At 41.4% G+C, this 22154-nt stretch overlaps 1 protein-coding gene across 3 annotated transcripts in view; it reads right to left on the bottom strand.

Moving 5' to 3' along the window:
* Positions 1-2561: 2561 nt before the first annotated feature.
* OSBPL1A (oxysterol binding protein like 1A) overlaps positions 2562-22154 on the bottom strand; it is a 76741-nt gene continuing 57148 nt past the window's right edge. For 2 of the 3 annotated variants that reach the window (XM_057367253.1, XM_057367254.1), the window contains exons 19-29: positions 19995-20070; positions 18355-18489; positions 15406-15503; positions 14530-14712; positions 13923-14030; positions 13742-13831; positions 13362-13488; positions 10060-10176; positions 9153-9276; positions 7437-7527; positions 2562-3741 (exon numbers count right to left, since the gene is read on the bottom strand). In XM_057367253.1, coding sequence (XP_057223236.1) covers positions 3639-3741; positions 7437-7527; positions 9153-9276; positions 10060-10176; positions 13362-13488; positions 13742-13831; positions 13923-14030; positions 14530-14712; positions 15406-15503; positions 18355-18489; positions 19995-20070 — 1252 coding nt within the window. In that variant the 3' untranslated portion in view covers positions 2562-3638. The remainder of the gene's footprint in view (positions 3742-7436; positions 7528-9152; positions 9277-10059; positions 10177-13361; positions 13489-13741; positions 13832-13922; positions 14031-14529; positions 14713-15405; positions 15504-18354; positions 18490-19994; positions 20071-22154) is intronic. The other variant, XM_057367255.1, reaches the window with a different exon arrangement.

Here is a 22154-nt window from a genome sequence, read left to right as displayed (position 1 = left end):
TGGTAAGTAAATGGAAGATCACCTCTTGTCAGTGCAATGCTGGGTTAGASTGCTGGTTAAACTTCACTGCCATCTGCTTTAAGGGATGTTCTGGGCAGGACACTTTATTCCTGAGGATAAAGAGGCGGGTAAGAATAAGTGGGAGGTGCCCACTGATGCCAAATGATCTTGCTCAAAACCTGTATTTTCTAAAGCAGATGTTAAGAGATGTTTAGGTGTCCTGTGGCTAAGGAGGGGTGACTAGTTGGAGCCCTAGTTTTGATTCTCCTTACCTGAAAGATCATTTGTTCCAGCAGTGACCTAAGTTTTCCCACATAGAAAAAAAAACGGTGGTGGTTGCCTCTAGGGGCTGGACTTGGTGAGTTTCTGCAGCTGGGATGAGGGGGCTAAGCACTGGTCATCCTTCCACAAAGAGCAAGAGAGTTAATGTTCATCTTTCTGGGTGAGGCCTTCAACAGCATCTCTTCCCCGTAGTGGCATGTGCCCAGCTCAGCACTTGCCCAGCTGGAGAAATCCTCCAGGATGGAGCTGTCTTGCCCCAACACTCCCTGGAAAAGCAGAGCCTGTTGTAGAGGAGAGTTGAGCTTAGGCAGATTTATAAATTAATAGTGGCTTTTTGTAAACGCAAACTTTCAGGCAAGTTTTTTAAAGTTCACTTTCAGAAATACCAGACAAAAGAGCTTCTGCTCTGACAATGAACATTTTATTTTTTCTAGGTTGCAGGTGTTTGTCACCCACATAATCCAACAGTGTTTGCTGTCCCAGATCCCTTCTGGCTCATGCTTGCTTTTGCTAGGTGTAGGTGTGTTTGTTTAAGACATAAGGATTTACAGTATGACTGGAACTCGCTGCTCCTGATTRTAACAATTATTTTTGTCTTTTTAGCCACAGCCTCAGATGCCCAGCTTCTGCCACATGTATGAACCTTCTGTTGTCTGAGTTGAGACAAAGTCAGAAATCACCACAAAGCCTTCCTCCTGCTGGAGGTGGGGTTCCTTATTCCCCRGCAATGCTCAGCCTTTTCAGGGGAAAAGATCAACAGCACAGGGAAATTCTCTGCCTTTTGTTCTAGTGGGCTCTGATGTTCAGAATACCGAAGACTGGAAGCTTGTTTCTACCCATCTTTGGACAGCCACATGCCAGTGCTAGGAAGAGATCCACTACAAGCCCAAGTGCCAGGCCACTTGATGAGAAATCAGCAAGTCCTGCTTCTRCGTCTGCAGATCAAAGTGTAGATAAGCCATGCACAAACAGTGTTCTCCCCGTTGCCATCCCTCTGGATGATGTGATGTCTACAACGAAATGCTCACCAGCTGGCAGTAGCACACAATAGTAAGTTAAAGTGCTGCGAGGACAGGCTGCCATTACATCAGACCCCATGCCCATAGCAGGGTCCTGAAGTAGCCGATCTTCTCGCATAGGAACATGCTACTGTTTGGATTTTACTACAAGCAGCTTAATTTAACCTTTTGCAAAATAAAATACTGTTTGAGATGACTGGTTAAACTAGTTCTCCTATAAAACATACCCACTGCCTTTCTCTGCTTGTTACACTTTCCAAGTAGCAGTAGTCTTGCTCTGGTTTTAGTCTGAAGAAACCTAGTTTTTAATCTCACATTTTATATACGTATTTTTTGCCTGTAATTTGAATTTCTGGCATTTGTATAATATTCAGAGTGAGGCAAAATACCCTCCCCTTGGAGTATATTCAGGTAGCACCTAAAGCAGTTCTTGCATGCTGCCTACTGAGTTCTTGTTAATTTTTAAACAGGTTGAGAAGAGAGGCTGTTTGGACTTCAGAAAGAGGTCGGGGGGATGGAGTTTACATTGCACTAAATCAAATAGTGTTAAGCAAATGCTAAAAACAATAAAAAAAGAGACAGCTATTAGAACTGCATTTCAATACTGATCATCCCAAATGTTAGCTTTGTGTGAACTGTGCCCACTGGCACATCTGCTGGAGATATTCCAGTGAGGAGCCACCGAACCTCTCAGTGTGCTGACGTGGTGTATTCAAGGAGGCCAGGCAGGAACTAAATGCTTTTTTTTTCTTAGCACTGAGCATGCAGTGCTTGTGACCTGCACCAACCCAAGAGCCAGGCCGCTTCCACGGATCTCAGACTCACACGTGGAAGCTGCACAGCAGTCGAATGGTTTCAAGAAGTGCTGGCCAGAGTAGAAGCTTCCTACGGATAGAACAGGTATTAAACTGCTGTATCTACAGGGCACTGTGAGAGCTGGGCCCTCACAGGAAAGGCTGCCAAAGAAAAGGCTTTCCCTTATCTATGCAAATATGTCTCAGCATCAGGAGCTGGGTAATTTGAGTAGTGCCTAGAATAAAAATAGAAAGCATCTCATTGCCTTACTAACAGTTTCAGTAGCCTGCTCCCAAAGCTCAAGCTGCAGGAGGCTCTCAGTTTCCCAGCCCTCCCCGCACCCCAGAAGGAGACTCTTCCCAAGCAAGAACAAGAGGTCCCTGGAGCATGGGGAAACATACCACCCATCCTCATTGTGGCAGGTTTTGGACCAGGCTTGCTCAAAAGGGGTCAGCACTGTTGAACACCACTCACTTCAGATGCAAGAAGTTTTGAAGCCTTTATTTAGTAGCAATTAAATTATTCAATTAACACTAACCTCCAGACAGCAGTTAAAATATTGTACAAAGAGCAGCTCGCCCTCTAGAAGCTCTGTACACAGTTCARTATAAACAGACTAAGATTGAATGCACCCCACTGAAAAGGGGTAAAGCAGCTGTGCACAGGAGGCCTCACTGAGGTGCTGTACTACCTTTGAAATGCACAAGACTTCCTCCCAGGGAGTTTGCACAGTACAGACACAGTCCTGTCCCCCTGCAATGTTCCACCAGGTCATTCCTGGACTGATTAGGTTCTTGCCATGGTGCTGGGCACCAGAACTTCTAGTGCATGAAACAGATTCTTTTAAAACCTGCTACTAGTGTGCAGTTCAAATCAAATCTGTAGATATTTAAATGGCTCTTAATTCCTTAAACCATAAGTTGGTAGCAAAACGAGAGCAAAATTCAAAACACACTGCACAAAACATTGAATAAATAACCTCTGAGTAATGTTACCAGCTTAAACAACTGCATTACTGCTCCAGAGATGGGAACGCTTCTGGAATCTCCTGAGCAGAGCTCAGACTTCAAGGGAATTAGTTTAGTAAAAGAAAAGTCACTTTATGAAAAATTACATCTTTACAGAAGTGACACACCCTTTTCTTCATTTAAGAATAGAATATTGCAATTACTTTGTGTGCTTTTTAAACATTCCCATGTCACAATAAATAAAACCAGTTTTACTTGTGCCAATGTTATCTACAAAATAAAGTATTCACAGAACAGCTGAAGGTGTTCTATTCCTCATACACCACAACCTAATATAGGTGTACTCAGGGCAGCTCAAAATCACAGCGACTTTGTCCATGCAGGACCCACCATCAGCCAGAAATGTTATTCCCCTACCTTTAGGACTGCAGATCATGTACCACCAGATTTATTGCAGAGATGCTTATTATTCTGTTTGATAACATGTCAGTATTTTCAGGAGATAAGTAGAACAAGGGAAAACATTAAAATGGATTAAGACTTAATTGTATCAGTCAGAGCTCCTTACTGCATATTAATAAATATCAGGCAAGTTAAAGTAGTTTCTGTCCCAGTAGTTGCCAGAGTAAAGCCAGTCCTGYGTACCAGTGTGGGGATTTGGGCCTTGGTGGAACCATCTGCAAGGAAACACACAGCATGTTAGTGAAGCTATTAACATTCACTTGCACAAGTTCAGAACTGCTTTGCTGCATTTTCAGCAACTTTGTGCATCTTCTTTATTGCACAAAATAATGATAGCAGGAGTCTTCTTGGCTTTAAACTCATGAGTTTGAAGTCATCTTCAGTGACTACATCTGCCCATTTGCTACACTGCTTAACCATGGAAATGGTTTACCAGGTGGAATTACTGACACCAGTGTTTTACCATTTGRAGCTGCCAAGATTAATGCATAAAAAAGGACAGGTACAGCTTTACTTCAAAGCAGTTGTGAACAACCATTCTGGCATGCACAAGCAGTAACAGTTTTTGCAAGACATGTAAACACCACAAGCACCGCAGTCCTGAAAAAAAAAACCAACATTATTTTCCTGGATCTAGGCTACCTCTTGTTTTTTAAAGCCTTGTTTTGCAATGCACTTCATAAYAGAATTGTATAGTGAGCTGGGTTGGAAAGCACCTTAAAAATCACCACCTTCTTTGACCTTTCTTTTCTGGTTAACATTACACGTAGAAGCCCTTTGTGTTGTTTTTTGCATCCCTTGCCAAGTTCCAGCTTTGCCTTGGCCTTTCTTAACCCATCCCTACACAACTGATCTCTCTACTCTTCACAGATGACTTTTCTGTGTTTCTGCTGCCTGTGCATTTGCTCACTTCCCTGTAGTTAACCAGCAGTTAACTGAGACCAAGTGTGCCAGCTACCCTCGGAATGGATGAACATCACAGACAGGCTGCAAGAAAAGTCCTGGATTATTACAATTTAACTACGTTGTGTTACACTGTTGGCAGCAGGAGGCTCATCTGAATGCCCAGAAAGCTGATGCATTCTGCATGGAGGTACTTGCAAGCTTTTATTAAGCTGGTTATTAATAGAAACACTAAAGTTGAGCACCTGCTTTCTTTCCTTCCTTCTTCACTCCTGTCTAATCAGGAGGTACCATATAGCACACCATGAATGCCACTTTCTGTTTGGCTCAGTTAGTCAATCTTCTGCCTCAACAGTGCACAGTACCAGACCTCAAGCATTTTTAACTTCCTTCTTTATTTTGCCAAGCCACATTTGTGGCATGAGCCAGCTTGGTAGAAGCTGTTTCTGTGGTTAATGTGCTCCACAGCTTCCTTTCACCTCCTCACTGACCACAGAAGCCAGTTGTTCCTTTCYGTGACTCACTGCAGTGACCACACTCAAGTAGACCATCTGTGTGCAAGGCAGCCTGTTTAACTGCTCTTTTCTTCTCCAGCACCGTAAGATTCCAGAAGAGAAAAATCACATTTGAACCAAACATTATTTGGTCCTTAACAGGCAAAAAGTATAAAGGTCACCAGTACTGCAGGGTTATGTTACAAAGCAGCAACGTTTTGCTTGGATCAAAGGACTTGAGTGATGTGTGTTGGAAGAAATGCCTTGTGCTGCCTTCATGGGAGTAACTGAACAGAACGCTCCAGTGGTTCTCCTGCAGCCCTGGTTAAGTGAAGTCAACAGAAGTCATTCACCCCTAGTTCTGTACACAGCTCACTCCTGCTTTTCCTCCACACAGGAGTCAGCTATTCCCAAGTAAGAGGCATATGGATGGGCTCAGGTGTCCAGTTCACTGGTGACAGCAGCACATTCCAGAGCTAAAGCCCATTGCTGTGGGACAGGGCTATAAGCACAGTGACCTCACCTCTCAGATTAAAGGATTCTACCACCCAACAGCTCGCTAGTGTGTCCTCAACTTGCACAGGACAGTGTGCCCCTCTGCTGGTGTCCACCTACTTCAATGGGAAAAGGAAAGGCAGTGGAGAGAACAAAGTTTGAGAGATATGAAGACCTAAACCCTGAACATTTTAGACCTAAACCAATCAGTGATTTGGGRAAGACAGGACAGATTTCATCAAAATCAACAGACCACTGCTGTATTTTGGAACTGAATTGAGTATTTTTACTCGACTTAAGATTACTCATCAGCATCTTAAATACATGTTGAACATTAATCACCTCTYGAGAAACACCAAGACCCCACTTCTAAAGTGGATTCAGAATTAAAATTCACTCAGCACTTTGGAAAATTGTCTTAGGACGGAGGAATTCTACCAAAGCAAGAAAATGTTTTTTTTCTATGGCAAGGAAATGTTTTTTTCTGTGGCAAGGAAATGCCAGTAGTTCAGATCTGAGTTCACCATTAATGCACTGCAGAGTAAGACCTATGACCACGGAGGAGAGTTCTTCACAGCACATACTTTTTACCCCATAGCACAACTCTCCCTAACTCTTAACGCTCATCCTTTACGGGCAGCTACACCTGGCATTCCTAGAAAAGAGATCAGACACTAGGGATTTTCTGCTGAAGCTCTGGAAACATCCTGAAAAGCAAAGAATTCTCAAAGGATATCCCAGACTTCTGCTGAACAGTTCTACAGAATCTGCACAACAGCAGTTGAAGAACCTTATGAACGATGTCCGCACTAATTATATAACCCAAAAACCACAGCTCCATGGGAATCCCCCAATTTCTAGTGCCAGCTTCAGGTGCTTTGAGCTATATTTAAGCTACTAAAGACACCTGGAAGGACAAAATATAACTATCCTGTGCCTTGAAAGCACTTGGTGAAAGACTAGAAGCACTCTGAATTCAGGAAAGGAAGTGAGAGGTGCAAGGCTGTCCAGCATTTCGAAGCATCACAAAGGTTTTATTCTCCATCAGTCTCTATACAAACAAACCCAAACAGTTTAGGAGAGCAGGCACAGGAGAAAGACAAAGGCAGACATGTCCAAACCTGGGATTTTGGGATGATGGGTGACTTCATTTAAAAAAAAAAAGAAAAAAAGAAAAAAAGAAAAATGTGATTTATACTTACAAACATTTTAAAGATACTTAATCCAGTGTCTGCATATGTTAATACTAGAGAAGAAAGGAACCTTGCTTACTTAAAATTTAACTCTACTGTTTGTTTTTTTGTGAAGATAATGCCAGTTTATTACTATGTTTTAAAATAGACCTTGTTTGGTCAAACTATATTCATCTGGTCAGGTTTTCACAGTTTTTTCTTCACTTGTGTGTAAGAGCTCCCAGCTGACCCTTCAGAGTTTCAAGAAAACCCAAACAATTCYCCAAAACATCCTGGCAGATCCCTTGTATGCCAACTTTTCCCTTAGCTCCTCTCACTTTAGCACTTAGGAAGGCAGTGCCTTGGATAGCTGGGTAATAAACTCTGAGAAAACAGCATTATCGGCACAGAGCCACTGGACGGAGAAGTCAAGGGCAAGCTCACAAGGGGGGAGCATCTCCTTCTCTCTTGGGCCAGGCATGCAAATTTGAGGCCATTATAAATTAACCAGCAACAACAGTCCTTACAAGCAGCTGTCAGAGGCAACATCTTTTTCATGTCAGAACCAAGAGGTGTTCAGAGAAAACAACACAGYTTGTATTTGCATATGAGTGTGAAGCACTGAGAGGGAAGGACTCTAGAGCAAGCCCAGTGCTTCMCTCTGGAAGTGCTACATTCCACTGGGATCGAGTTTGCAAACACAACAGTGGCACTGCCAGACCTGCTGCTGTCTGTTCTTCATGCTGACACAACACCCACTGCATGTCACAGTACAGACTGTCACTTAACCTGAATGTTCAGAGCTTTTACATAACTACACACACACACAGAGGCAAGGGTACCAACCTTGTCTTCCAGTCTTCCTCTGACTTTGAACGATTTTTGCGAGCAGTCCTCTGTTTTTCTTCTAGCCTCTTCTTTTCTTCACTAGCCAGGTCTTGAAGGAATAAAAATACACAAAAATACAGAATGTGTTAAAGCATAATATAAAAGATGGGGACATTACTTCATCTGACACAGAAAATAAATAAGGTAAGTAGTAGAAATTGTCCAATCAAAAAGCCTTCCACCTAGTACTGAAGGTTACAGGTTTAGTGTAAGGACAAAGCTAGGCCAGCTGTGGCACAGGATCAGCCAGTGGCATCCCAGCCTTTAAGACTGCTAAATATGTATTTATCCATGGCCTGAGGACCCTGGAAATATGTCGACATGACAGCAAATGTCAGCTAAGGGAGGTGGCTGATGTAGAATTTATTTCAGTTGGGAAACTGAAGATACACTCCATTTATTTCAGAAGTTTGGCCACCTGCTTCTTGTTGAGTTTTGGGGTTAAGTTGCAATGGTATGTAGCTCCTCATCACCAGAGATTTGGAAAATTCATTTCCAAACCAAAAAGAATTGTCATTCTGCAGCATCCCTTCAGTTTGTTTTTTTTTGTTAGTGCACTAATACAGCATCCCAAACAAGTGGAACAGTTGCTTCTCTTTGGCAAGAAGGATGATCAGAAGATCTGAGGAGTAAGTCAAAACTCAGAAGCTGATTAGATGAAAATCAGTCTCATACCTGAATCCTCAAAAAGCATTTAATACACATCTTAAGTCTTCCAAGAATGATTCTCTTAACTATTCCTATCAGCCATTCTCTGTCAGCTACTAGTGTATCATGATGGAATATGGTCTGTTGCTAACAGCATGGTTATTTGCATTTTAAATTTAAACAGACAAATTACTGGGAATGCTCTGAACCAAATATATCAATCCTCTTGGCCACAAAAGAGTTGTACAGACAGAAGAGAGTGGTTGTGGAAATTCACTGATTYGCTTTTTTAAAAGCCTCAATAAATGGTTATCAGCTTCTGAGAAAAAAGAAAACTGCACARCTCCACTGTATTGCACTGTCACTGATTTCCATTGCAAGATATCAGACTATTTATCAGAAGTAAATCACAGTTGTTGGCCTGTTATACATCTGAAACAGAATCAGGGTTTTATGACTTATCCCAATCAATTAGCAATCCAGARAAAGCAAGAGCCCCTATGCTTTTAGTCTACAAGGTTGGCCATCCTGCTTTAATCTAAAAAGCACACTACCTCTGCTTACTGGAAGTTTCATTAAATATTTCTAATTCACTATTCTAGGACAGCAGAAGTGTTCAGCTTCTAGTGAAATACAATTTTGCTTCAAGTGTATTTTTTGGCATTGCGGCTTTACTTTAATACTTTTGACTGCATTTCTCAGAACTGGCACATCAAAACACTCCCTTACAAATATTTCCTTAACACTGTGCAGACATTGTTTATCAGCACTGCTTTGCTCACCAATCTGAACCACAGCAGCAGATTTGGGCAACTATGAAGATTAGCTCCATCCCAAGCATCCTCTGTACAAGTGGGTGACATCTCTGCTCAACACAGCCTGCAGAAGGTTGTGGTAAAGAGTTACTGCCTGGCCACAYGAAGGAATGCATGGGCAGCTTACTCTAGCTGTTCATCTAACTACTTTTTTTCCCAGTTCCTCAGTTTTAAAAAAAAGAAAACCATCTTTGCTTATAGCTAAAGTTACCTATTTCCCCATTTTCCATTGCTCTGATATCTGGTCGTAGCCGGCAGTCAGTTTTGGGAATGACACTCTCCATTTCTTTGTCCAGCTCATTCAAAGCCATAGCAAAGCTTGTAAAATTATACATCTGAAATTCAGAGARAAAGATGAAAGGTGACTTCATGACTTTACAGTCTCTCTAGCTGCTGTCTTAATACAGGAGGAAACTGCTGTCTAAAAACAAACATCCAAGTGCTTTTGTAGAAATTAATCACTCAATGTAGGATTACTCAAGATACCAGCGAAACTCTACTGTCAGGCAGTGTGGGTGATCCTTGATGTTTCTGTTTAAGGAGGCCAGCATCCAATTACTCTGTGCACTATTTCTCTCTTATCTTCTTTTTCCAGTCCTGCTGGTATTTTTTCTATCTCTGTAGAGAGATTTCCCCCTTGATTAATGCAGTGAGGGCATCTTTTCTGTGCCAATTCTTTGTCTTCTCAGTTGCACGTTATATCCTTATATTCTGCCTATTGGTTCTCCAGCTTTACAGTCCTTCAAACACCAACTTGTACCATCCATGTCTGGCCTTGGAAGTGTCTGGCCTCTAATAAAGCCCTTCAGTGAGATTTCTTACAAGACTGGTGCCTCAGTGGGGGAAGGAGGGTGGAGAGAAGAGGTGGGAAAAGGCCCCATGCCACTGTCTACATGAAACATTAAATTTTCCAGAGRAATTCCACTAATTCTAGATTCATGCCTGTGGCAGTTTCCTTCCATCCCCACATAAAGTTACAGCTGTGGTGGGAGGTTGGTTGCAATGAACAGGCAAATCCAGACTTGCTAATGACAAAGAAAASAAATGGATGTGCTTTGTGTAAACCACTCAGAGTAGCAGGATAGCATGCACTTTCAGTAAGGAGAAGCATAGCTGACCTGTGCTGAATTTGGAGGTCTTGGAGTTATCTTCCATAGCAAAACACTTCCAGGAATAACATACACACTCTCAGAGTCTGGCAATGGCATCTCATCTGATTCCTCAGTATTGCCCACCTAAAGGCAGCACACAAAAGAAAGAGTAGTTCTTTGAAGTCATGAACTATTTACATCTAATCGTTCCAATACTGGAACTTACAGAAAATTATTTCCTTGACCAGAGTAATTTCAGCAAAGAAACTTTTCTGATGCTTTTCAAGAAGGATTGAGGCATTAACACAGCAAGCATATTCCCAATTCCTTCCCAGTGGAACACTACCAACAGTTTCTTGCATCAACGTCTTTGTAAATGTAAGCTGGATGTTCAAGCGCTAAGAAATGTCAATTTTTCCACCTCAGAGATGTCCTGTTTCCTCAAGTACAAGCATTTTCATGCCTGAACTTGACTTCATTACTGCTTCATTAAAGATGAAGAATAGAAGTCACATTCCTCATCCTTCCACAACAAAGAAAAACACCAGCCCATAATGCAGATGCTGCCCAGTTTGTGCAAACAGAAAGCSCTTCCTAGTGCTCTGTGCCCAGAGGCACCTTCCTTTCCATTAACCACCGCACTACTGAAATGGCAAACTGCAAATGTGAAATGAGTATCCTAAATCACCTGCATCTTCTGGGATGGGTATAAAGGCTGACACATAGGGCCTGAGGCAGCTGTAGCCACAGGACTGTAAAATGCTTTTCCCAGAATGGAACAAACTCCACAGAGGGTTACTGGGGCAGTAGAGAGTAACTGGTGATCACAGTGTAGATGTGACCTGAACTGGTTCTAAGCCATTTCCCTTTTTATACACAGCTTTAAAGCAGCTGGGCTTTGATGCTGCTGACATTAATTCCAGCACAGAAGCGGATGTTGGAATATCTAACTAAAACCAAGCTGGACAATGAATAAGGCTCTCCCAAGAAAACCTGGTGTCACAATCTGCTAAAAACAGCGGCATGTTTCAGAGATCACCGGAGATTAAAGCCAAACTTAAGGGCAATTAATGCTTTAAATACTTTGGCTACAGGCCAGCAGCTTTAATCCTGCTGCTAATAAGCTTTGCTCCCCCATGGTTGCATCAGATAATACCAAAAACATCCAACACCCAACGTGCACTCAGTTAACCTCTGACATGATTTACATGTTACCCTTCTAAGAAAAGCAGTAAGAGTAAGGATTCTGCTTCACTGAGGAGCCTTTCACTGTGCTTTTAATAATGAAAAGCCAGCAGAACAATGGGCAGAGAGGTTCAGCCTCTCAGCTCTTAGAAAGACAAATAAGGCTTTTAGTTGACTACATCTGAACTGTGCTGGCAACCCATCATTCTGTTCTTTAAATGATCCTGATCAGTCCTTCAGAAAATGGGAATTTGAAGCAGAACACATCAGAAAGTTATCCTTGTATCAAAACAAAGACAATTCAATATYAGAACTGTTGCATTCCAAGCCTTTTACAGAAAGGCTACAGGACACAATGCAATTTCTGCCTTGTTAGATACAAGATCTTAAAATAGCATAATATTGTCATTGTTTTGTCATATTACTGTCAATGTTGTCAATATTTTGTCAATATTGCTGTGAGGATAGTTAACACACCTGCCAAAGCAAGACCTCTGGTAATGAGGTGTCTGTAAATGAGGCACGTCTGAGGGCAGTTGCCATTGCCCACGTTATTCTCTTCCATGGACTTGCACTGAAAATTCTGCACAAAATTGCTTCATCTTGATTTTAAAAAAACATTCCAGTTCATTCAGAGCAGAACCATCCTGGTCCAACTACGTCTACTGTAAATTTCTGATGTTAATAAAAAACCTTTGCATACACAAAGGTTTGTCTAGTTCCCTGAAAAAATATTTTTCCTTATGTTTTACTACTATAAAAATGAAAGGGATTCAGGGGAAAATCTGGGGTAAGTTGCAAAAGGACTCTCATYTGAGCATGTTCCCTCAAGGGAGGCAAAAGCATTTCTTGTTTAGAAGCAATGCAGCACGATTAATAGCTGGAAAACAACTACATAAATCTGAAAATTCGAAGTAGAAGTTTAAAAACCCGTGTACTTTCGTGCCTGAATGATTCCTTCGCTACCACAAAGGGACAAACCACATTCAGACTACGTGTAAAACTTGGCTCACCTAAATGCTCAAAAAACATAGAAAATATCAGCTCTTTAGACACAAGGGGCAGTGGATATACATATTCCACACAGATTGCCTGCTTCATACCTAGCATTACAAAGCCTTCAGTTTTCCAGTCAGAAGGAGTTGTGTACATTAAGTCGGAAAAGCATTTCTCTAGAGTCAGAGAAACACTGCAGCTTGAGCTTTATCCAACAGGATGCTCCTCCTTGGTGAAAAGCAATGATCATCTTGAGCATTGTTGGAAAAAGGAAACAGGTAGCTGAACAAAGAYACATGGTGAGTTTTTCTTTGTCCCTTCTCCCTAGAGTTCTTCAGGTCAGACTCCCAGAGAAGTAGCAATCCCCAGTGCTTTACCACTGTCCTGATGACAGCCACTGGAGCAACCTCAGATACAGCAACAATCTGAACCTGCACAGGCACAACTGTTTCAGCATTCTCCATCTCTTTTTTTCATAAGCTTCTTCAAAATATATCAACACCCTAACAAAAAAATCTGGCTGCAGTCACCAAAGGGAAACAATCCCTATTTTAAGCTACTGTGTGAGTGACTGTTCTTTATCAAGCTGTATGTTGTCACAATTAATCMTAAACAAAAAGCTTACTGCTGACCAGAAATTTGGAAGAAATATCAATGAGACTTTTTCACAAAAAATATATAATCTGTGAAAAAATAAAAAAATGCCATCACTTCTACAGTTGTGAAAATTTAATAGAAAGCAATAAATTYCTTGTAAAAACCAGAAAATATGATCTTCTATCAAGTTAAGATACCAATCTGTCCTGCATCTAAGAATCAAAKTCCTGCTAGAATATAAATGTTACCATATATGATCAGAAATGGTCCAGCTAATGGATATGTTATTTCCTCCATGTAACTTGGGAAGAAGAGGCAGGCAGGAAGAAGGAACTAGCCAGTATTACACCAAGTTTTGGGAAGTCTGAATGCAAATCCAGGAGAAAAAAARCATTTTATCCCTTAATATTGGTACTCATTTAATCCATTTTGTATCCTACTAGGAAAGAGAAGACAAGTGAAGGAAATCTTAATGCTCTTAAATGCTACTAAAATATTTAGCTGTCTAATCATGCTTTTGAGATCCCACCTCTTTATTACATGATTAATACCTGTTTACTGCTTTTCTTCTCTTCTGTATTTTTCTTGTCATTTTTCTTGTAAGCTTCAAATGTAGCTGGGTCAACACTGTACAAACACTCAGTCCACTTCCCATACAATGCACATAGTTTCTTTTTGCTGTCAAAAAAAGAACAGACTAAGTTCACAAAGGAGCTTAAAGAGATTTATTTCACCATTTCAGACAAAAAATATGTGAAAGAAGAACTTTTGAGGGCAACTTTAAAACTCCATTATTGGTATTGCAGAATTCATAATAACCCTGCTGTTGCAGGTTCATGCCCTTCAACAGACTGTTAAGGGCATTCAGTTCTACATCTGCTCTCAGAAACAAGGGCAGGCATTTGTTTTCCATTTAGAATTAAGCTGTTACCTTTTGTCCTGAATGTAGCCTTCAACTTTGTGCAACTCCTTCCCAAAGAGGCCACAAGGCTTGAAGTTTAGTACACATTTCTCACCAGTTCTAAAGGCAGAACAAGAGAGCACTAATTACTTCCAAATGCTTTTCCTTTTCAAACTTGCATGAAGTGRAAGCACTCACACTCTTAACTTACTTATGGTTAGTTATTTCCACGTTTCCATACTGCTCAATCCAAAGTTTGCCCACAATAATGTTATGCACACAGCAYGTAGGATTTGTCCATGTGTAGGCTTCATTGTGCCTAAGGGAAGGGAATAAAAATTAAAATACCACATCTTTGTACTGGATGTCACTCCTTCAACAAGTCATCATCTATAAATGCTTCCAACTCTTGAAATGGATATAGCAATAAGTCAGTGAACCCAAGAAATTATTTGAACTATTGCTACTGATTTYATCAGTTCCTTGAAACAGTCTCTTCAGTGCAGTCAGTGTTAGCATGGAAAGACATGAGGAAAGCCAACAGGACTTGGGCTGCTGGCTTTAGCAGGACTGATGTCCAGGCACCTGCAGAACACACAGGCCCAGCTCCCCACTGGTGCTGTTAGCAGCATACAGCATGTATGGGGATGCGATGACAGTTCCTTTCATCTTCTCATCCCCTCCTCCCCACAAAGTGATTTGCCATCAGACTTTGGGATGTGGATTTGGACGTATCCATTCCTAAGCCGTGAGACTCTAATGCACACTAATCATCAAGGGTGAGGCACTGCCTGTTCAGTTATTACTGATCAACTTACTCAAGAAGCTCCAAAGTCATTGTGCCTTTTGGTTCCGCTTCCACGCTCTTGCCCCAGAATTTGAGTTTAGGGTAAATTGATCCATGAAACACAAAATCATTATTTAAACCTTCTGCATAGAAAGCACTTATTGGTGGATGATGGCTGACTTGCTCTGAGAGAAGTCTAAATCCAAGATCATCTCTGCAAAATAAAGATAACCAAAACCATGTATCTGTGTATCAAGTGTAATGAAGTTGCAGTTTTTTTCCCTGAGAAGAAAGGGATAGTTGGGCCCATGCATAGTTGCTGTACTCAGTGCAAGACTTAGTTAAAAACCTAGGCTAAACTGAAAAGATGAACGAAAATGCAGAACATGCTCATTTTAAATAACTAAGAACTTGATAGAAAAAAAGAAACAAGAACTACCAGATCTGATGAGTCAGAATAGTTATATTTGATACTGATCTCTTTCTTAAATTTTCACCTAAAAACAGGCCAAAACCTTAACTGAAAGAAAAATCTGCCCTAGGTGCAGTTACACACTAACAGACCCACGTTACTTATTATGTATTCTACACACTCCTCTACACTTTCCTTATGTATCATGCACATTTTCCATTCACAAGGTTTTAGGAAAAAAAAATTTTGTAAGGAAAATTTGCTTTTAAACCTGGCAAATTTCATTTGCCTGCTAAGAATTGAAAAGTTAAGCAGTTTCCCTTCGCTGGAAGGGGCATGGGTCAATGACAACATGCACTGCAAGCACCTGCAGCAGYTGCCAGGAGAATGGCTGGAAGCTTWTAAGGTGAAGTGCAGTCTCCAAGCCAGCTGACAAACCTAATGACACATCTCTTACACAGAATAACATCCTCCAGTGCAGCTCCTGCTCATTACCTGATCAATTCATAGGTCTCTCCAAGCAATGGGTTGAATGGCTTCCCAGTACGTTCCCACTGCGAGGCTACAGCAGACACAGCAAATGCAGCAACACACTGTTCAGAAGAGAAAGAGCACACAGTTAATCTGCAGTAGCCATGGTGTTACAAAATACCAAAATACTTTCCTAGACAAGTGTCCTGGTTTCCGCTGGGATAGAGTGCATTTTCTTCCTAGTGGCTGGTATAGTGCTGTTTTGGATTTAGAATGAGAATAATGCTGATAAGTCACTGATGTTTTAGTTGTTGCTAAGCAATGTTTAGCAACAAAGCCAAGGACTTTTCAGCTTCTTATATCACCCCACCAGGCTGGGAGGAACAAGAGGTTGTGAGGGGACACAGCTASGAGAGCTGACACATTGACCAAGTGGATATTSCATGCCATATGACATCATGCTCAATATATAACTTCAGGGGAAAGCTGGGGCTGGGGGCTGCTGCTGCWTGGAAACTGCCTGGGCATWGGTCAGYRGGCAGTGRGTGACTGCACTGTGCATCACTTGTTTTATCCATTCAAATCATTATTTCCTCTCCCCCTCTGCACAGTTCTATCCYCCACCCCATGGAGGAGGTGGGGGGGATTATGATGAGGGGCTCTCCAGTACTGAAGCTGCCTGCTGGCTTAAGCCGTGACAGTCCTGGTTCTGTACAAACTTTCACYGCATGGGTCACATGCACCTGACTCAYTGAGTATCTCTGGATAACYGCTGGTTGTCCAGGTCATCATAAATCACCTCTAGCAGGGCTATTTCCCTCAGGTGCTGATACCTTTCTCCAAGGTGCCCCACTTGTCTGGGTGACATATAAYATCTCCCTTGAAGGAATATCTTTCCTTCACACCTGACACAAGTCACCTCCACAGTGACTTCTGTCACTTTTCCAATCACTCTGTCACTGTCCCCTATCCTGGAAAGGGATTCTTCTTGGCTTCCTTATCCTCTAATTCCAGACTACTGGCCCAGTTATTACCCCAATATTGGAACAGGCTGGTGATGTGTTCCCCTGGACAACAGCCATGATCTTTTTGCACATTTCACAGCTCACTCAGAGATAGGGATTGGGTGGGTATTGCCTCATTTATGAATTCATCATCTTCTTCCTCCCCAGTCAGCAGCTACCTCTCGTCTTGCTCCTGTTCTCTCACGATGGCCCTGCTTCAGAGTAGATTGGTTTGTCTACATCTTTCTCTCCCTCTTAGAAGAAAYTCCTTCATCCCTTACTAAATGAACTGACTTTTGCTTCCAATACTCCCTCTTGTGTATAGGRGTGACTGACACCAGCACAGGTTGGTTCTTTGGTTCAGCAGCAGCGCCAGTCACAGGAGTTGGAGTAGCTCCAGTGCCTTTTGTTTTGTTTTCAGATGCAGAGGCCTTCTCTTCCCCTTGAGGGTACTGAATAGTGTTGAACAGGTCTCATTAGGCCTGGGTCAGCCCCAGCACCTTGCAGTGATCTCTGTCACTTTAGAACTGCCATGGTGACAGCATCATTTTTCCAAATGTTTTATTAATTTTCAGGATTCTGGACTTGCTTAGGAGTGAAATTTCAAAATGTTGGAGATACCCACTATCCTAGTTCTTGCCCATACTATGCCACACACCCTGCTATTCCTAACTATCCAGGCTTGGGGCAGATCTCTGGGTGGTATCCATAAATATTTGTACCGTAAATAAGACCTGAAACACATTCAGGAGATGCAGCAAAGTAACAGACAGATTTGAATATCCTGATGATATCTGCAGTTCTCAAGAGCTGATTAGCCTGCAGGAGAAGGGGATGGTGGAAGAAGGTATCTCCCTCTTTGGATTTGCTCTCTGATGAGAAAAGGCAAAAGGTGTAACTGTGAATAGTTTCCTATAGATGGCTCCCAGAGTATGGAAATGATGAGTAYAAATACCAGCTCAGWCTCACCACCAGAATTCTGTCATGTCAMAAGACAGTGTTACAAAGTACAACAAAATGCTAACCTTAACCCAGCCCCCAGAGGAGATAAAACAGCACAGCAGGGAACATATAAAGCAAGTTAAATGTTGCATAACACAACTCAGAGAACATTCATAGCAGCTCTAAGAGCAAATCAATCAACATCGTGACCACAGACTATAAAACTAATATCATAAATGCTTATAGTAAATTTGCTTTATTATGCTCTGGTCAGATCTGTTGTTATCTCAGCCCTTCATGCTCTGGTCCTTGTGGGGTGCCATAAAGGACTGTTGTGGTTTTAACCCAGCAGGATAAGCACCCCACATCTGCTCATTCACCCCCCATCCCCAATCCAAATGGGATAGAGGATAGACAGGGGGCATAAAACAGGTGAAATCAGTGGGTTGAGATAAAAACAGAAAAGCAAGGGAAAATAATAATGATAAAATAATTGCAGTCATCAAAACAAGTAATGCACAGCACAATGGCTCACCACCAATGCCCCAGCTCACCACCAATGCCCCAGCAGTTCCTGAGCAGCAGCCCCCAGACAGCTTTCCCTTGGTTTATGCTGAGCATGACACCATATGGTGTGGAATAYCCTCTGGACACTTGGGGTCAGCTGTCCCGGCTCCATCCCCAYCCCAGCTCCTTGTGCCCCCCAGCCTCCTGGCTGGTGGGATGACACAAGGAGCAGRAAGTCTTTAACTTACTGTAAACACAGTTTAGGCACAACTAAAACATCAGTGTGTTTACCAACATTATTCTCATTCTAAATCCAAAATAYAGCACTGTACCAGCTACTAGGAAGAAAATGAGCTCTATCCCTGTGGAAACCAGGACAATAAACAAAACTGGTTAATGAATAAGGGAACCCAACATGCAGGAAATTACAGGAGTTCCTCCTACACTGAGACCATCTATGAAGAAGCAATACTCCACAACATTCACCAAGAGCTCACATAAACTAGCAAAGCCAACATACCTGCATTCTCTCGGTTGTGCTGGAAAGYGAGCTGGCTTTGTGGATGAGGTACGTGTGCTCCATGTACTCCGTGAGTCGCTGGAGGAAGCTCAGGGGCTCGTTGAATATAACCGGCATTGTGATCTTCGACAGCTCCTGATGCACAAATGAAATTTGTGTTAAAAGTTGAGTGATTAGATACACTGACCTGAGGTAACCCAAGTGTAAATTGGCTTATTACAAAAATAAATGATGCTCTTAGTGCTAATGCAATGTGCTTGACCTGGCTCAGCTAATACTGAAAGGACAAAACCCTTATAAGCACAATAAGCAGCGCTGTGCTGGTGTTAAGGCTACTTTTAAAACAAAAAGAAAACCAAACAACAAACAAACCTCCTATGAATGAATGTATTAAGAAGGTGAGATGAAACAATGGAATGAGGTATTAAGGACCCTTTTAAAGATTAAGTTATTTATGTTCCTTAAATAGATATAGACCATCTAATTAGTTAAACATATTATCTTTTTTTGCAGGCAGGTGAGCAAGTGGAGGTGGGAGGAGAATGAAAAAGGACAGGGAAACATGGTATAAGAGAAAAACAGGGATTCTGTATTCTGAAAAAAAAAGGGGGTTTGTAATAAGAATAAAAAATTTAAAGGAAGCCCTATAGTTTGGATGCTCTTTGTTCTCTCCCCATTTTAGAAAGCATGCCTAACACAGCAATGGTTTAAACTCCCTGCAGCAGCAAATTAAAAGGGTGTAAATATGACAGCTCGCCAAGTGTGCGGCCAACAGCACCGTCCTGAGCCGTAACAGCAGCACCTGGCACCAGAAGCCTTGGCAGACACTTCAGTACAAGCCACTACAAGTTCTGCTGCCCCCCCAATACAGCTTATGTGCAGCAATTGCTGCACAGCAGAATTAAGACCCTTTTTTKCCTGCACACCCTTATGCAAGACAGGCTTTCAATCTGTTCTTTGTATTCTATAACACTTTTCCATTGAAGCCACTGTTARAAGCCTCAGACATGTCACAACAACTTGAGAGAGGCATTCCCCAGCATTTCCACACCCCATTGCTTGGTGCCGCTCCTAACTACACCAAAGGGRGGAGGAGACAACAACAGCAACTAAAACCACAAAGCTTTCCTTTTGTAGACTGCTGCTAGAGACTGATAGAGATTTATCAGCAGCAAGCATTTTCAGCCTATTGTAGGATCTAATGGAGAGAAGACTCTTCTCAATTCACACTTAGCTGGAAGCAGATTAGGTGCCAACCAGCTAACTCTGATCTGGCCACCGTCTGGTCAGTAACACCATGGAGAAGAGCAAAATGAAAGTAGTTGGTTTTTTTGGGTTGTTTTGATTCTGTCACAGTCAAAATAAAAAAATAAAAAAAATTGCTACCACAGAGTACTTAGAGGGTTAAAGTCAAGAGAAGCTGTTTATACTGAAAGAACATTGCTCTGACCAAGTCTTAGCTTCTTAAGCTGAGAAAGGAAATAAAGTATAAGCAAGCAGCAAATTAAAAATAAATAAACTATAGCAAACAACCAGCCCCAYAAACAAACAGACACAAAACACCTCCTAAACAAGTTTTCATTTCGGCACAAATAAAACAATCACTTCCCATTTTTTATCATAGCTTTCTGATTACTTACCATGCCAATGCATTTTCTTAGGATACTCCAGATACTGAAATCATTTCTGGAAAACATCGGAGATGGCAAGCTTGTTCTGGGGAAAGGAAGAGGGGAAAAAAGCAAAAGTAAGAAAATTTTTCCAATACTAACCATAACTAAAAAATGCAAATGCTCATTTATAAAAGTAACAGTTCCCCAATTTTTAAATTAAAAACCCAGGGGTTATGACAGTGCTACTTTGGAACACTTAAACTGTTTTACCTGCATAGAAACATGAATTTCTCCAAAACCAAAACCATCAATTTTGCMTAACACCAGACAAGGAGAATGTCTACAGCAGCCATCAGAGCAGTGCTTTCAAAATGACACCATTAAGATATTTAGTCGTATCTTTTTTGAAAAAATGGAAGTTAAATCTGAATAGGTACATAAGTATGTTTACTATGTTTGAACAGATATGAGGGTTAAACAGTGGYGTTGTTTTGGGTTTTTTTGCTAGTCACCTCTATACTGACAATGAAGTGCCACAACATTTATGGCCTGTATTAAAACCAGCCCTCAGAAACAACAGACAAAAGGAGCATAATTGAAGAAGAAAAAACAGAGCAGCCTGCTCTACAGGGGGCTGACATATCCTGAAACAAGTCATAAGCACACTTTCAAGGATCAACATTTAGGCTGAGAACACACTGTATTTCTCAGCCTTATGGGAAATCAGGAACAGAGTTTGTTCAGTTTTCTTACTGCTACTGATCAGCTCAACTGTTAATCCAATTTACTTCTAAAAAGGCATAAATACTGGTCAAAGTCCTTTGTCCACAACATTAAAATTCAGTTTTTGGATCATGAAGCTATTTCCAATGAGCAAAATTCACAATTTTTCTGTTCTTATCAATAGATAAAATTTACCTAGAGCTCACTCAAACTGCATAAACTATTMAAGTTTCAAAGTTTAGTTAACTCTAAATGACTGTGCTGCCCTACTAACCAAGGCTGTCCAGTCTCTGCTCAAGGTAGCTAAAGCAATCTTTTTTAGAGACTGTGAACAGGCTGTACCTTCTACTTTTCTGATTAACAGAAACACTGCCAAGRGAAAAAAAATACTCAGGTTAAACTGTTTGTTTCAGTAGCCCTACTTGGTGTGCTACCTCCCCTACTTATCTGCCACTGAAACCTTTAWCAGGGTTGATGCTTCAGTCTTCAGAAAGAACAAAACCAGAAAATGTTGATTAAAATAAAACAAGCCCCATCCCATCAAAAACCCAGTCATATGTCTGTCCCAGGCACAGTAGCAAACTACTGTGTTAGCAAGCAGCTACAAGCTCAACACTGACTTGTTTTACTCAGCTCACCTGCAGAGGACGAGTGGGTAGAAGGATTTATTGTAATGGACCAACCTATCATCACTCACTTCCTATTCTGACTTTTCACTGAGACAAAAATGTTTTGTCAAACAGATCATCCTGAATCTTAATAAATATATTTGAAGGATAAAATACTTCTGTGGATGCTTTGATACAAATGTCCAGGAGAGGACAGTGTCCACCAACTATTCAATCTTATCTTCACTTGTAAAGTTTACTTGTTTTCCCTGTGTACTCTTTAATACAGACAGACAGCAGAGTGGATATTTGTGTTTAAGGAAGCCCTTCTGCATGTTAAACACAYTAACCCTTACTTTGCTGAAGTATACARAGGGATTGCTTTCCTTACATACTAAAACTTAGGATTTTCATTAAAGTTAACCTGCCCTTTTGTTCAATTTGTTTAAACTCCTGAAATCTGGCATTCAGTTACAGCCACTCATCTGTATTTATTGCCTGTATCAGTCAAACCTGCTATGGGAGTCAGTCCTCTCCTCCCTYGAACACACACACACATAGTGTAAAAACAAAGCAGTTTTAAGCCACCAAAGTAAATCCCAGGGACAAGGARAGACGTGGAAAAATGACAGGCAGCCAAGACTTGAGGCCTACTAACCTTGACATACTCCCTGTGATTAAACAAAGGGTTTGTGAATGCAAAGATTTCCCTCCAGATGTCAGTTTTAAAAACAACTCAGGAAGTTAATTTTAGCTTTAAGTGACAAAAACATCTGCAGGAACTTCTGTGCAGTAGAACGGATGAGATGTATTTAGGATCCTTTAAACAAAAATACTTGTCCAAAGCTTTAGCTAT

This window comes from Malurus melanocephalus, unplaced genomic scaffold, assembly GCF_030028575.1.
Source record: "Malurus melanocephalus ecotype Western Australia unplaced genomic scaffold, MMel_1.1 scaffold_76, whole genome shotgun sequence".
NCBI classification, from domain to species: Eukaryota; Metazoa; Chordata; class Aves; order Passeriformes; family Maluridae; genus Malurus; species Malurus melanocephalus.
This window is presented reverse-complemented; position numbering and strand designations above follow the sequence as displayed.